Here is a 15878-nt window from a genome sequence, read left to right as displayed (position 1 = left end):
CGAAAACTTGATATTTTAATCTGGTCCGACACATCCCATAGAAAGGTCCAAATTATCTGAACGTTTGATCCGAAGTGTCCAACTTATGTTCCGAAGTGTCCAAATGTCTGGTCCGAAATGTTCAGAAATCTGTTTTGATGTGTTCCAAAATCTGGTTCGACGTGTCTGGTAGGAAAATGTCCATTGTCCGAATGTCCCATTACCAACTAGTAAACCACTATAAACTTTAGTGCAGAAGTTTAGTGCAAACATACACCTTCTCTTTAAGAAGTCTGTAGTGGGATTGCCTCTGCCCGAGAACCAGTGTCCCTCCATAACATAAATAAAACATAAATAAGGTCATTACGTAAAGCTGTCCAAAAGTTAAACATGTAATTACATCGGACAGGCCGTGCCATCATTTACAGCATTCCCATACTCCACAAGTACAAATACTGCTGCAAAGCAGCAATTTAGAAGCTCCGCGCAAAAACCTGCGCTCACTACAGATACCTGCCAAATCATTCCTACGCACAGGTCATTTTCTGTTTAGATTTAGTACTATTTTACATTATTCAAGTTGTTTTGTAAATCATTTAAATTTGCATAATTATACTTATCGTATGCACTGTCCATGAGAGAGGGGCCAGATATTAAATTTAAAAAGAAATATGTTTTAACTGATGCCTACCTGGTTAGGACAGTAATTCCAATACAAACAAGACTTACAAGACTTGTAATGTGATATGACAGTAGTGCAACATTGTTCCCACTACATGTACCATTTCAGCTCCAACATAAACCCGTTTAAAATACATGTCTAGCTATCATCTAATCAAATCGCTTAAACATCTAGCTACAGGTATTTAAAACTTTTATAATTACGATATTTTATTAAACGTTATGAAACGTTTTTATTTTGCGTGCGTTTTAGCGTACGTATATCGTTTAGCATATTTCGATTAGCGTATATCCTGCGTATTTCGTTTGGTAAAGCGTTCGTTCGTATAGCGTGTAACGTGCGTGCGTTTTTCGTGTAAACAACCGTTCACCATACTGTAACTATTTGTACATTGTTTACTACATTTCTGTTTCTGCTTTTGTTTCTTTATATTTGCAGTTGCTTATGAGTGGTACTAAACGACACACAGATTAAACAGTTTACTACCTCTAACTGAGGATTTTCATTGGCAGCAGTTTTCGACGCAGTGTTTTATCAACTGCAAATAATTCAATAAATGTAGAAGTTTTCTCGACGCAGTGCTTTATTAACAAAAACTATTTAAATTTAATTTAAAAAAGACAAAACTATTTTTCGTTAAACATTGTAACATACATGTAATTGGAAACTGGCTTGGCCTTTCCAGAAACACTTACATTTCCATTGCATGTATTAATCTTCTAACAAATTTTATATGTATATTCCACTAATGAACTTTAACGATAATGTTTTTGTTGTATTGTTTTCGTGTAAAATAATTTGTTCTTGATAATTGATCTAGTCGCTTAAGCTTTAGATAGTAAGTAAACTGTAAAAATCATATATATGTACAAAGGTTATAAAAACAAGGATCTATGTCAATACACGTATATTCTAATGTTAATAGAAAGATTTGAACAATAAGAATTGTTAACGCTTCAATAAGAAATGACTTAATACTGACATGGATATTACTAGTAGTATCACACGCGTTTGAAATGATCTGTTATGTTGACAAAACAAAATTTAAAGTGTTTGAAATGATTGATTCTTACAGTACAATATTGAATTAAATCCATCAAAAAGGTAAGTTGTCTTTAAAAATTAACTTTAAGCATCTTAACTGTTCTAATCTCTGAATGTTATTCTTCGCAAATAAACTATAAGCAGTAAATAATCACACGGTTGAAGAATTAGATTAGTTGAATGAAAAAAACAACAACAAAAAAACCACACAAAACCACAAATAAAAACAGTAAAAATGTTTATAAATTATCTAAAAACCACGCTCAGTGATTACATACATGCATTCTGTACGGACTTCTGTGGCTACTTTGATATGATTCTGCAAAATCTGAATTTCTGAAATAGTCTTTTATGATTTAGTTTACAAAGATCTTATTTGTTTTTTCTTAGTTATTTAGTCAAAAACATTTGTCACTTTTCCGTTCTCCCGTCCGACCCTTTTTATTTTCATCTAACCTTAAACTCCGATTTTCTGCATTTCGGCTTTTTTAAACCTATTTTCACTTTTTTTAAATTTGTTAGGATTACATCACGTAATAAAGATGGCAGCGTCCGCGAGTTAGCTGCTAATTGCTTGCCATACGATTGAAAGCCTTATGCAACAGACCATCGGTCATAATCTACTTGCAACCGTTACATAGAGTAAATTTATAAGTGACATATTTCAACAATATCATGTCCTACTGATGCAGACTAAGGGATCAGAGATACAGATCTGTTGCGGACAAGTCTTGAAGCAAATCCTCTGAACAATTTAATATTGGCACCCATACATTTATGGTGATGCATAATTAAAACGATAGTTTAAAAGATACTTAACCGATAAAAAAATGCTGTTCGAAAGACAATATTTTAACGAGAATATGGATATCGATCATGCAGACGGACTCTTTTGTATTAAATGAAAACAGCAAACAATCACCAAACCTTTTATGGTGGTACGGACAAATATTATTATTTGAGTATCAAGTTTGTGTCATTATGAGGAAGATGGATGCTAGGAGTTTCAAAATGTACGAGGTTTGTCCCAAAAATTAACATACTACCTCTATATTATCAATTGAGTAAACACATATAGTAATAGCTTTTAGAAATTAAGACATGTGTAAATTAAATTTAATTTTACATTGCATTGCAATTCATTGTATTATACATTTTGTGATATTTACAACAACCAGTTCGACAAAAACAACAACAACAACAACAACAACAAGATATGCAGTTTTGATCCCGTTTTGAGACTTCCCACTTAACAGGTATACAATAGAATCTCAAAAAAAAAAAAAAAAAAAAAAAAAAAAAAAAAAAAAAAAAAAAAAAAAAAAAAAATTTTTATAGAGAAAAAAAATTTTAAAAAATTTAAAAAGAGAAAAAAAAGAAAGTTTTTGAACCCCTTTAAAAGAAATTTGTGTGTAAAAAAAAACAAAAAATTTCCCCCCCGGGGTAGCAAAGGTTGGGGTTTTTTTCAGAAAATGAATCCCTTTTCTAATTGTTTTAAATTCAAGCAAAAGAAATCTGCAAAATTTTTTTTGCCGCCCCACTGCCTTTGAAAGTACAATTCTAAACCGTATGTTAGTATACTTTGTGGAGAATAAATCGTTATATTCCGAAAAAGTATAAAGCTACCTATAGGATAAAAGTGTCTCAAAATCATGTGCCTATGAACCTGACATGTAAAACATGTATGCTCACAAAATCATAGGCGACAAACGCGAGAGGTTCATGTCCGCGTTTGCTTACAAGCTGCGTTGTGTACACTAGTCTTACTGATAAATTTGATCCAAAACTACAAAATCTTGATAAAGAAAACTTATTTTGTTTAGAACATATATGCCATAACATTGAAAATCTATAGTGAAATTATCCTGTGTGCAACTGTCAGACAATTTAAAAAGTCCTATTCATTCCGTCTACAGTGGTCCGAGACCCAAAACAACACATTTCGTCCCTCTGGAAAAAATACCTGCAAATATACGGGCTACAGAAACACTGTCAACACTTTAGCCACCCAAATATACATGCAAAATATCTAAAAGAAATAGGTGCTTGGCCTTGTAGATTTTTGCTATTGCTTAAAGTTTGTACCCCAAGTAAAATTACTTGATTATACCAAAAGCATGCTGTGTAATAGCAATGTTTACAAAAAATGGTGGCCTTGAAATCTATATTTAACAGCATGTGATTTCTAACCTTGCTTTCGAATTTGACAATGATCATAATAGAGGTCATGCTGAAAATGCACTTTAAAGACAACCAGTCATTTAAATCCAGAATAGTCACTATATCCAAGAAATCCATCTGGCCATTCGAAGCTGTGGCTTCAATTAGTGTGGTGTGTTACCTTAACATGGCGACTTGAACTTAGAAGTGATTTAAAATCACAATTGTAGGCGAAACACAATTAAATTTAAGCGCCGTTGATGAGATCTTCTACAGGTAAAAATATTATATTTTATTTATCTGTTCGTTTATTGTATTTTGTTGAAAAAGATTTAATATTTGTGTACATCATTGGACCGAAAGTAAAAGTCCAATAGTTTAAATATTTGAATGAATACTAAAACATTCTATTTTCAATTCAAGACCGCTGCTAAATAAGTAAACCATCTTTCATAACTTGAAAAGATATAATGTACATGTATAAGGTGTTTTATAAAAAAACCGCTATCCCTTCGAGGACTACTTTCTGTATGAGTCATTTTGGGGTGAGTAACGCGTCGTATACAATGTACAAGCTGTGTGAACGAGAGTCATATTACCTCCGTAAATTTAAAAAAGGATGTAACATACACTTAGTGATATTGTCTATTTTCCGACGATAACTATGCGCTCTATTACATTCTAACCGTCGGAATCCTTTTGATATTGAATTGAAGATCATCTTTAACTAAAAAATACAATAAAAACACCAAAAATATCATTTTCCCTTCTATTAAGCGTATATGAAATATTATAGTATCTTGAAGAAACAAGAGCCCAGTTTGAACCGGGTGATGATCCCCGAATTGGTTTTGTACACAGGAAAGTACACCTCTTGAGTTATCACTCTGGAAAAAGTGCAAAGTGTAATAATTCCAAAATTAGGCATGGAAGATTTACTGTTTTTTTTTTACTGCACCTCTAATCAATGCGATCTACGAACCTACACGGTTTTTTGTTGTTACCTCATATGGTTTCCGAGTAATGTCCCGGTCAAAATGCAAAATGTAAAAATTAACAAAGGGCAATAACTACAAAATTTTGCTTGGCGGAGTTCAAGTTCTTGTACATTGCACATCTACCAATTGAGATCTACCTACCTTCGAAGTTTCATGTTGATACCTCTAATTGTTTTACAGCTATGTCCTGGACAATATTTTTCTTAAAGGGAAGATAATTCAAAAACGAGGCTTGACAAATTTATGGTTCTTTAGCACTGCACTTCTAATCAATGAGATCTGTCTACCTACAATATTTCATGTTGAAATCTCTCATAATCCAGAGTTATGTTCCGGAAAAACTTCAAGGTGTTAAAATGAACAAAGGGCAATTACTCTAAAATTAGGCAAAAAAGAGATATGCTTTTTGTGCACTGAACATCTATCTATTGAGATCTATTTACCTACAAAGTTTCATATTGATGTCTCTGTTCTCTTAGTTTTAGAGTTATGTCCGAGACATTTTCTATAAAGGGAGATAATTAAAAAAACGTGCAAAATAGATTTATGATTCTTTAACACTGCACCCCCCTCAATGCCTTCTACCACTGTGTGAAGTTTAAACAAATAATCTCCAAGGGTTTTCAAGTTATGCTCCGAACAAGACAACGGACGGACGGACGGACGGTGGGACAAGGTGGCGACTATATGCTCTCCCTTCGGAGAGCATAAAACAATTTAAAAATGATATTGACCGACCTTGTTTCCGAGTTATATGTCATTGAATTTGAAAAGTTTCCATATTTCAAGAACAGCTTGTTTACTTTAAACATCAGCTGATTAGCAATGCCGCATTTTTTTCTATCTGACTTCCATTCGAAGTGTTGTAAAAACTTTAGTAATGGATAGTGTCGTTTGTTGAATTGTTCTTCTTTCCTTAAAGCTATGCCAATTAGTGGCCTGTATTTAAGGAAATTTTAATCTCTGTACATAAAACGACTACAACTGTTTTAAATGAAATTTCGTTAAATGTTGTATAGTACATGTAAACAAGGATAAAATAAAAAAAATATATACCGATGTGTGTAAGACATCTAGATGATCTCTACTATTTTTAACTGATCCACATGGCTTAAGTTAGGAAACCACCATTTTCTTTTCTTTATAAGGAGAAAAGTTTGTTCTTGTGACTGTTAAGTGTTTTCATTTTGAGAACATTTACAGAATAATGAACGAAGAAATGAACATTTTGCGTGTGTATTCCTTTCAATTTGTCAAAAACACGAATGAGATAATTTTCTTGTAACAGAATGACGTGTGTTTGTTTTGGGTGTAAATAATGATAAATTACATTTTACTTTGGATATGAGATAAAAAAGATATGAATAATACAAGCTTAACAACGTGCTAGTTATCCACTTTAGAATATTTCACTTATTTAAGACAAACTATGCTCTGTATCATTTATTAACACGGGAAGTGCGTATATTGTATTACCAAACTCTTCTTTATATTAAATAACACCAAAGCCAGTCATTCTCCTGACAGAAATAAGTCCTTGAGTTGTGAAGTTCACTTTTAAGAGCTTCTTTTAACACGATTTCCTGTCAACGAAACCAAAATATCAGCGAGATATATCATAATGTTTCCTTAGCAAACATATTGCCTGCTTAAGATTGCAAATATTCTCTGTATCATTGATCCTTTTAGAAGTGGTTAAGACAAATCTCACAACCATGATACATTGTTACAAAATGTTGACATTTATGTATCATCTGAACATTTTATGTCGATATACAAGAGCAACGATCTTCATAGAGCAGAGCAGCATACATCTTTTCTTCAGTTATCTGGTTTAAACCACTCTTTTCGAGCATGAGATTAAGTAATCTTTTCAAACAATACCGAAATAATATCTTACATACACTAACGCCACAAATTTGATCCATATCAGTTTATAAATATTTTGACAAAACGGCACAAATCCGTAAGCAGCGTAATGACGTCATCCTAAGTAAACAACTCATTCATAAACAAGCTGACGTTATTTCATACATACAAGAATGATAAATGGGCACTTATGTAAACACAACATGACGTAAGTTTTTTTATTGTTGAAAACGTGATAAAATAATTTGTTTTCTTATTTTTTTTGTTTAATAATTTCTATATCTTTGCAACAGTAGGGTGCAAAAATCGAACAGCGTTATACGAAAATCAACAACTAAACGGAAATTATTTCCGCCTGAAAAATAATATTAGTGATCTTCCTTATTTTATCGTGTTAGAATCGAAATAACATTGGCCTGACAGGTGTATATCAGCTATTTAACACATGTTTTGTCGTTTTGATGCGAAAAAATTAACCACTCAGGCCTACGGCCTTCTTGATCAATTACTAAGCATCAAAACTCCGAACCGGTGTTAAATAGCCAGGCCGATGTTGTTTCTTAACTCTTATACAGATACTTGAGACTGGGGTGATTTGTGAGTCACACTGTTCCTTCCCTTTAAACATTGTTCTGGTTTGAAATGAAGACATTTATCTTCGTTTTGGCATATATTCCGTGGTTTGGAAAGTGGCTCTGTCAAAGAGGCATATGCATGTCCTCTAACTGATGTGTGTATTGTTTATCAAAGCGTTCGAAGTACTTATTAAAATGGGTCTTGTTTAAGTTATTGGCACGTTGCCGTCAGTTGAGCCAAATGTTGCTTTCTTTTATGGCCCACTTAGATTATTTGGATGTAATAGAGTTTGATCTTTGACCTGACCACTGCCCTGCTATATTCCAATGCTTTACAGAGTAAAATACACAACAAGAAGTGCCTAATATATTTAGGTAATATCATCATCTTTGACTTTTCATTAGACTTCCTTTTCTTAAGTTTTGAAGCTGATTTTACCGTTAAGATCTAGTCAACCTCAAGTTAAAGGTTAAAGGTATTTTTTTCAGACTTCGAGGAGAACGAGGTTGTTGGAACTAACTTTCTCTTTTTCATTTAATTGAGAAATTTTTGAGACTTTTAGATATTTATGCAACAGTCCCTTAGTATAACACAATCTTAAGAACCTACATTCAAGGCAACAATGCCAGATTGTTAACATTTCAATCTGTTACATTGCAAATAAATATACTATTGTTTAAATGTAGCCTTAGATAGTGTTATCAAACTAAAAGGTTATATCAAAGTATTTAAGATACCAAATTCATTTAAAGCAGTAGTATTATGACGGTGTTAGTGTAAAGTATCTTTCAGTTCTTCATACTGATGTATTTTGAGATAAATTGTATTGAATTGATCAATTTAGGGTAAAAATGTTAATATGTAAACGTGTAATATATCGTTTTCATAGAAAGACCGAATTAAAGTTATTTTTTTCCGGAAATTTCTTTGTATGTAAATAAATGATGTATTGATGAACCTGTTAGATTATTTTATACTTTATTTTCATCAAATTAATTCATTTATACTTTATATTTGTCATTTACGTAAGAGTGTGACAGAACAACAATTTGAGTACAATCCTGCTTTAGAAGATATCTCATTATTACTGTTTTACACCGGGTATGGCATATAAATGAGAAGAAATATATTATTTTTTCTTGTCGTATAATACGCAACAAAGCTTTAATTTTACAACTTATCAGTAGAATCAAAATTGTTGATTACAATAGATTTAAAGGGTATAAATCTATATCTTATGAAACGTTTTATAAAATTTATCAACAGTAAAGTTATATTCGTTTCATTATTATATGGTTGATTCCCGAAAAAGTTGTAACATAGAATGTTTCTGTTATTTAACACACGTGGGATATTGTATGTAAACAGAATAAAATGTTCCGGAACAAAATATTTTCTGCTATTTTAAGTAGGCTTTCATTTGTTAAGCAATTATTTTATGCACGCGTCATTCGCTTTGAAGGCAATTATCTACCATGTTTATTTCATACAAACATGTTGGAAGTATTTTTTTTTAATTCAAACAATAATTTTTGAAGCAGATATATAGCTTTATACCCTTTAAAGTGACATTCTGCACATTATCCATTGTCAAGTTGATTGACTACCTGTTGATATTCAAAATGTTTAAGGCACAATATAAATCAGCCTAAACAATAAAGAGTATGTCCCACTCTTTTTATGAATTGAACGTTACTGGAAATTTCCTATGGATATTTATAGAAATTTCCGTGGTGCATGTGAAGTAATTTATAACACTGAAGGAATAATGGCAAAATGTGAACTTATTCACCTGTTCACCCACTATATATTCTTGAATCGACATAATTTCTCTTAAATAAGAGATTTGATGCGAAATAATAATGACACTTCTAAGCAAAATGTTAAAACCTTCATCAGTTATTTAGAAGCGATTCGATTTGTGTTAAAAGAACAAAACAAGATGATATTCATATTTCAAAGAATACATTTTAAAGCATGTAATAAACAATATCATAACAAGCTAAAAATAGTTTGTACTTAGTAAAATTTAACTTATATTTGCAGGGCGTATAGACTTTTAAAAGATGGAGGTATCAGGAAAGAAACTTTGTAAACCATGCTTGAAACAAAAATCATCGACATACACAGACCGGTTCTGTTTACATTGTGAAGAAGAAATGTGTCAAAGTTGTTTTGATACTCACGTACAATTCAAAGTAAGTCAGGAGCATAGACTGGTTAAATCATTTGAGATTCCATTAAAAGCAGAAACACCTACGTTGGATATCAAGCGGAACACCAAACAGGAGTAAGATGCCATATTTGAATACATGTGCTTGTTATGTTTTTATGATGATGATGATAATAACAATAAATGTACAAAACTTGATGAACAATACTTAATGAAAAAAAAAAAAAAAAAAAAAAAAACAAAACAAAAAAAGAAAAAAACACGCACAGGCAAAAAAACAAAAAACAAATTTCATTTTCAGACATTCGCCTATTCAAATAATTATATTTTTCAATTATATCTTTACAAATCTTAGTTTACTTAAATATTTATCATTAGTTTTAATTACGTATTGCTTAACTAAAACTTGCATATATTTAGCAATGTGCAACTCATTAAATCGCTGGACGATCTTCAAAGACGTTACGACAAACTGGAACGGAGATTCCATGAGGAAGTACGCTTAAAAGATGATGCCCTACAAAGGTGATTTTTTATTATGTGATTGAAATAAATTTTGGAAAATGTTTGAAAATTGTTTGAAAATTGTCAGTTTGTCCTGCAAATGGAGCCGTGATTTTTGGCATTCCACTTTTCTAATCGGAAATTATTTCGTTCACAAAGTAGAATGGAGTCTAGTTACATTTTAAATGGTGCTGTAATTGTAGATGTAGATTAGAAATGTTACAAAATATTAATTTGTAGTTTGCCTCTTAGATTTGAGCTTACCTTCTCTATGACATTACAAAACAAATTATAAAAATAAATTGGAACTTACATTTAAAAAAATATTTAAAAAATTACGTTACTTTCATTTCCAATAGAGATAATAATACTAATGAAAAATACCAATGACAATAATAATATATACAAAGAAAACTACGTCTACACAAGGTATAGAAACTATCGGTGCAGCTAGAGATATCACATTAAGTGATTACCAATCTATATCAATGTTTTTAATTGATAATGAGAACTAAACATTTCATTTTTGTTTGAAACATACTGTATAAAAATATTTAATGATATACACAATGTTTATAAAGCAAAAGTATAAGAATTAAAATTCATAAAAAGTGCACGTTGAATGTTGCAGTGTATTGTTCTTTAAACATTGTTTTTTGTTAAATATTTTACAAGATGGAAACTGATTTACAGTTTGCGGTGCAATCTTAATTATTTAAATGTTTTGGACAGGCTAAGTAAAGTTGCGTCGTCTCTATTACGTGATAATAGTGCGGACATAACTGATCTCAGTGACCAAACCAGGCCTACAAAAGTGGCTGAGAAATTGTCCGAGATGTATGACAACCAATGGACAGATGCGTTTGACATTTTAGAACAGGAAATGGAAGAGAAACAAGTGATTCATACATTATTAAACACTTTAATGGTAAACAAAATTCATGATTTTATGTACTTAGTTAAATATTTCAAAATAAATTATACCCATATTTCATTTTGTTTTTTGAAAAAATATATCTATTATATATTTACCTATTATCGCAATTTATATATGAATTATCATATATATGATCTTGTGTTTTGCAGATGGCATATGCTACGTGTCAGGAACTTTCGAGCAGAAATTTCTTCGAAAGGGTCCAAAAAGCTATTGAACTACCGACAGAGGTATCAATATTATAAAATTCAGTTTACATTTTAACGTCAGTTGTTTAGCCCGAAAACCCTCAACAAAACGGTTCTATCCTTTATTAAACTTTCTAAAATAAGCATGATATTTTTTCTGGTTTCAGAATTTGCACATAATTTTACTATCATTTCTGGCGAGTTCATTATAATTCAAATTATAATTTCACTGACCCACAATGAAATATATTTAGTGTATGTAATTGAGGTACATATTTTAGTAGCATATCATTTATTATTGCTAGTCTGTTTGTTTTAGGCAGCTGAACTATCGAATACCAAAGTTGTCTTATCAGACCAGCTTAAACAAGAAATAAAGGAATTCCGAAAGAACCGTGCCCCATTTGTTATACGTGATGTTGTAAAGGTATAATGAATTAATAAGTAGTCCCTCTCTGTGTTTGCTAACTTGAAATAATCAAAGCACTGAATGTACTGATGGGGAGGCTATGACAAAATGTTTCAGACTTATAGTTTCTTTTCTTTTTGCTTAAAATGTGCTGTTATTTCAATTATTACCAAAATAAGAAGATATGCACATTGCGCCATTTATCCTTACTGTTGTGTTCAACCATTCATATATATGGTTTATATGGTTGACTATTCATTTTGTTAATATTCCAGAACATTTCATTGAGGTCTACATTCGGACTGTTAATCATGCAAATTTTGAAAAACCTAAACTGCCATTTATAAATGACATACCAGCAAGTATGACGACTGTTCATTATAAGATCATAATACCATTTTACAACTGACGGTTCCTTATCAAAATATTCTAGGACTGTTCATCATAAATACTTTATGTCATTTTAATATCATTGAATGATAATAACAACTGCAAGTTATGCAACATTTTTATTGAACATAAAAAATATACTTATTTACATGTACCATAATTAAGATCAATAAGACACCACTGTCTTGTGATGAGTATTAATATTCATGCTCTACGGACAGAAAGTTGTCTTCTCCCGAAGCAAATCTCGAATAAAATCACGTTTCAGAAAATTATTCCCATTTCATTACTCGTCGCTGACTTTGACGGCTTCGGATAATATTAAAGCTAAATATTTCTTGAAAAAATACATATCTGCAAAGCTTATTCAAAATTGAATCAACCTAAGTGAAAATTGATCAGGAAGTTATATCTTCTTTTTTACCGCCAACACTCAACCAACTTATGGTAGTTAATCGATAGATTCTACATGTATTTTTAAACCTCACTAGCTTGAAATATATACTGCGGAAAATCTGTTGTTCACAGAGTGTGCGGTTATTATGTAGGGTTTTCCTTGTCGACCATTTCCCGCAAATAGATGAGAACATCGAAGCGTCAGTGCTATGAATGGTGTTATAAATAGCGTGTTTTGGAAGTTTTTTTATTGAAACTTCTCCAAATCCCTCCAGAGGCATGCATGTCGCGGAGAAGGCACACGGCAGGTCAATGTCAAGTCATCTTAAGTACCAGAGGTGATTGGTTGACCTGTCGAAACTTACTCTGGAGGTTTGGTGCTAATAAATGCCGTTTCTGTTGTCGTCAGTCAGGAAGTTGATGCCTTGACAGTATTGTCGTCTCCTTTACTACTAACGAACGAAGAATGGGCTACCAGGAAGATTCTGCTTGAAAAAGACGTCCCCGATGCTATAATCTTGGACATATGGTTATTCCGGCGCCGAGTATAAATGAACTTAAAACACACACACACTTTTGTTGAAAAAAAAACAAAAACAAAAAACAAACACATTTGCTGTAGTAATTTTTCAAGTGTTGTAAAATGAATACGAAATTCGTCTTATGCCGCCAATTATTTTTAGAACACAAACATATACATGTAAGTTCTTTTTATTTATTATATTTTTTTTAAGCTTCTTATTCTGTAATATTTTCATGTATCTCATAATCTGTATTGAAAATTTTATTACACATGGACTATCAAATTATGATTCGTTGCCCTAGAATTGAATAAACTTTCTAATTACACAATACGGGGTCATTCATTTGATTGAAGACTGATCTTTGCGTCTTTCTCTGAAATACTATTTTCCTTGTTAAAACATATTTGACCACATATTTCTGTCATTTAACTCTTCACTTTACTTCCGATTTTTGTTGTACCGAAACACATGTTTCTATTTGTGTTTTCTATTCGAATCTATAATCAGTTTAATGAGATCACCGCCGGGTAAACGACTACTAGGTACTGTCATGTTTTTTACCCCAAATATTTGAATGTTTCTATTGGGATTAAAATGAGCGTAGATAACTTAACAACTAGTTGTATAAATCCCTGCCCTGTTTAATTCTAATTATGAGATTAGTGGATATATTAAGACTTTCACTACAAAATATTCCTAAACAAAAGAGCACATGTTTAAATTTATTCCTATACAAATAAAAGATCAGAGTAGGGATCTGTCAATTGCAAGACATATTTTTAAAAGATACTTTTATGTTAAAAGTTTGATTAATGAATTATGTAATATGAAAATATAATTATTGCTTTTTTTATTTTGCTAATATAAAATGTAATCTTGTGGTGAAATTTTGTCGAAGAGTCCTTACGGATATTGTAGTTAAATAGTTTTTTTCGGCGATACATGGTTTAAGAATATAATGTTTTCAACCTATATGTTCATCCCCATCAGTGAATTTTTAGTTAAATGTATGCAACATATTTACTAACAGCTATATGATATAGCGGTTTATGAGCGTTTTCCGCGTACAGCCTCCTAAGGTGTACTAATAAGTTAGTTTTCCTTAGTTATCACGCAAGCATGATCCAGGTCTCTGATGTAAGCGACAGTTTACCATTATTTGTATTAAAAAATATTAAGAACTATAAATGGTTTATAACAACAAAAGAACATGCATGATATTGAGACTACGGTGTTCAACGTTCTAGTTAATGACCCGTCATAAACAGTTGGTCGCTGCGTAGTAATTGGAAAATTGTTATCAAAAATAATAAAGAATATTTGCCACTAATTAAAGCATTTACCTATAAATTTTCATTTATGCTTTTTTTAAAAAAAGTATTGATAAAGTTATTATGTAGAAGGGTTTTCATACCAGAACTATTTATGACCAACGTACGTATGCCTAAACCTGATTACCGCGGCAGTATGACGTAACGGAGTAGTGATTTTGAAAAAATAAACAAACAAAAATCAAGAATTTTTCAGAGAATTATTATATTTACAAATTGCAGATATGAAGTTAAAGAATGAAAATATTTTCATATTGTAAATGTCTGTGATGGCTGATGAGTCAGCTTAAAAAAATCAAGGTACTATTTTTTGACTGATTACCGCGGCAGTAAGATTTGACAAATGGTATTAACATTGGGGAGATAGCCTCCCCAAAATTGATTCATTTGATCATCAGTCAGTATTGAATGAACATTCTTTAATTGATTATGTCAGCATTTCAAATCGTAATTTAATTTCTTAAACGCAAAAATTTCAACATTAATGAAATGAATAGCTTACATGCAAATTCGAATTCACAAACAGTTTATTAAGATATATATTTTGTTGTTGTTGTTGTTTTATTTTAGTGTATACTCATCTTATAACGATAAATAAAAAACTAGAACAAGATCTCTGTTAAGAGTTAACATATTGATACATTTTTCAATTATTATAGGTTGTTCGACCAAGATTGCAGCTGGCTAAACATCACTCAAAAGAACTGCAAGAATATGTTACAGCATGCATAGAGATTGCATGTTTGTGCGCTGTGCAAGATCCCCCACTAGAGCTTGATGCAAAATTTACAGACAGATTTGATACCAACGTATTCAAAGATTTTACAATACGTGGAGAATTTGTTGACTTTATGGTATGGCCAGCAATGTTTCTTCATAAGGGCGGTCCTCTTCTTTCCAAAGGTGTTGCTCAAGGAAGATGTGATAATCAGCCTCGTGATGTACCTGATCGTCCTATTCCGGCTGAAACAAGAAAAGGTGGATACAACACCCAAACAGGCACATACACCCACAGACATTTCTCAAACCAACCAAGACAGGAAAATCAAGTAAACTATCGTGACCAACAATCCTATCAGAAACCGGACAATCATAAGCAACATCACTACAACAAATCTAAAACTATGTTTATGCCATCAAGAACAAGTGCAGCTATGGAGTATGGCCACACACGAAGGTATCCCACTCAATCATCAGACATTTAACATTGTCTTTCAAAACATAGTATATGTAGGAAATTTAGGCGTGCATTTGTTTTCAAGTTAATAGTAAGCAATAAAAATGAAGATAAAGTATGTAAAGGTACAGTTTATGTCATCGTATTAAAAGTATAACTATCAGTCGATCAATGTTGTTAGTCAGAGGTCGACGGCTAAAACTGAAGTACAAAGAAAGCAGTGTATTAAACACACATTTCATTGTGCTCAATGAATTAATTAAATACTATTTTTTCATGATTAACTTATATGTTTACATAGTTACTTAACTTGTATATAACTTACAAATATGTTTATGCAGGTTTCATAATTTTATGTATCTTATGTTTTTATTATGTATTTAGTTATAAAGAGCTTGTTTTATTTATTTATTTCAGTGATATTCATACCTACTAAATAGTACTTATATTCTAACTTATACCGTTAGTTTAATAAAATGTATTTTTCTTTTAAATTTCTATATATATGTATGCATCTTTCTATATATTCATATTGTTTTAC

At 31.4% G+C, this 15878-nt stretch overlaps 2 protein-coding genes across 2 annotated transcripts; both read left to right on the top strand.

Moving 5' to 3' along the window:
• The first annotated feature begins 1640 nt into the window (after window positions 1–1640).
• LOC132726165 (uncharacterized) lies at window positions 1641–10190 on the top strand. Its single transcript, XM_060711434.1, has 3 exons — window positions 1641–1765; window positions 9355–9598; window positions 9902–10190. Exons 2-3 carry the CDS (start codon window positions 9375–9377, stop codon window positions 10008–10010), a joined length of 333 nt encoding a protein of 110 aa, XP_060567417.1. The 5' UTR covers window positions 1641–1765; window positions 9355–9374; the 3' UTR covers window positions 10011–10190.
• Window positions 10191–10694: 504 nt separating this feature from the next.
• Window positions 10695–15380, top strand: LOC132726170 (uncharacterized). Its single transcript, XM_060711439.1, has 4 exons — window positions 10695–10913; window positions 11072–11152; window positions 11430–11537; window positions 14820–15380. Exons 1-4 carry the CDS (start codon window positions 10821–10823, stop codon window positions 15363–15365), a joined length of 828 nt encoding a protein of 275 aa, XP_060567422.1. The 5' UTR covers window positions 10695–10820; the 3' UTR covers window positions 15366–15380.
• Window positions 15381–15878: the final 498 nt, after the last annotated feature.

This window comes from Ruditapes philippinarum, unplaced genomic scaffold, assembly GCF_026571515.1.
Source record: "Ruditapes philippinarum isolate M1 unplaced genomic scaffold, ASM2657151v2 ctg2011_1_1_1_1, whole genome shotgun sequence".
NCBI classification, from domain to species: Eukaryota; Metazoa; Mollusca; class Bivalvia; order Venerida; family Veneridae; genus Ruditapes; species Ruditapes philippinarum.
This window is presented reverse-complemented; position numbering and strand designations above follow the sequence as displayed.

Excerpts from the sequence above, each read along its gene's own strand:
- LOC132726165 (XM_060711434.1), top strand. The coding sequence starts at position 9,375 with ATGGAGGTATCAGGAAAGAAACTTTGTAAACCATGCTTGAAACAAAAA. Across the intron at positions 9,599-9,901 it reads AAGCGGAACACCAAACAGGA|CAATGTGCAACTCATTAAAT; the intron begins GTAAGATGCCAT and ends GCATATATTTAG.
- LOC132726170 (XM_060711439.1), top strand. The coding sequence starts at position 10,821 with ATGTATGACAACCAATGGACAGATGCGTTTGACATTTTAGAACAGGAA. Across the intron at positions 11,153-11,429 it reads CTATTGAACTACCGACAGAG|GCAGCTGAACTATCGAATAC; the intron begins GTATCAATATTA and ends TGTTTGTTTTAG. Across the intron at positions 11,538-14,819 it reads TTATACGTGATGTTGTAAAG|GTTGTTCGACCAAGATTGCA; the intron begins GTATAATGAATT and ends CAATTATTATAG.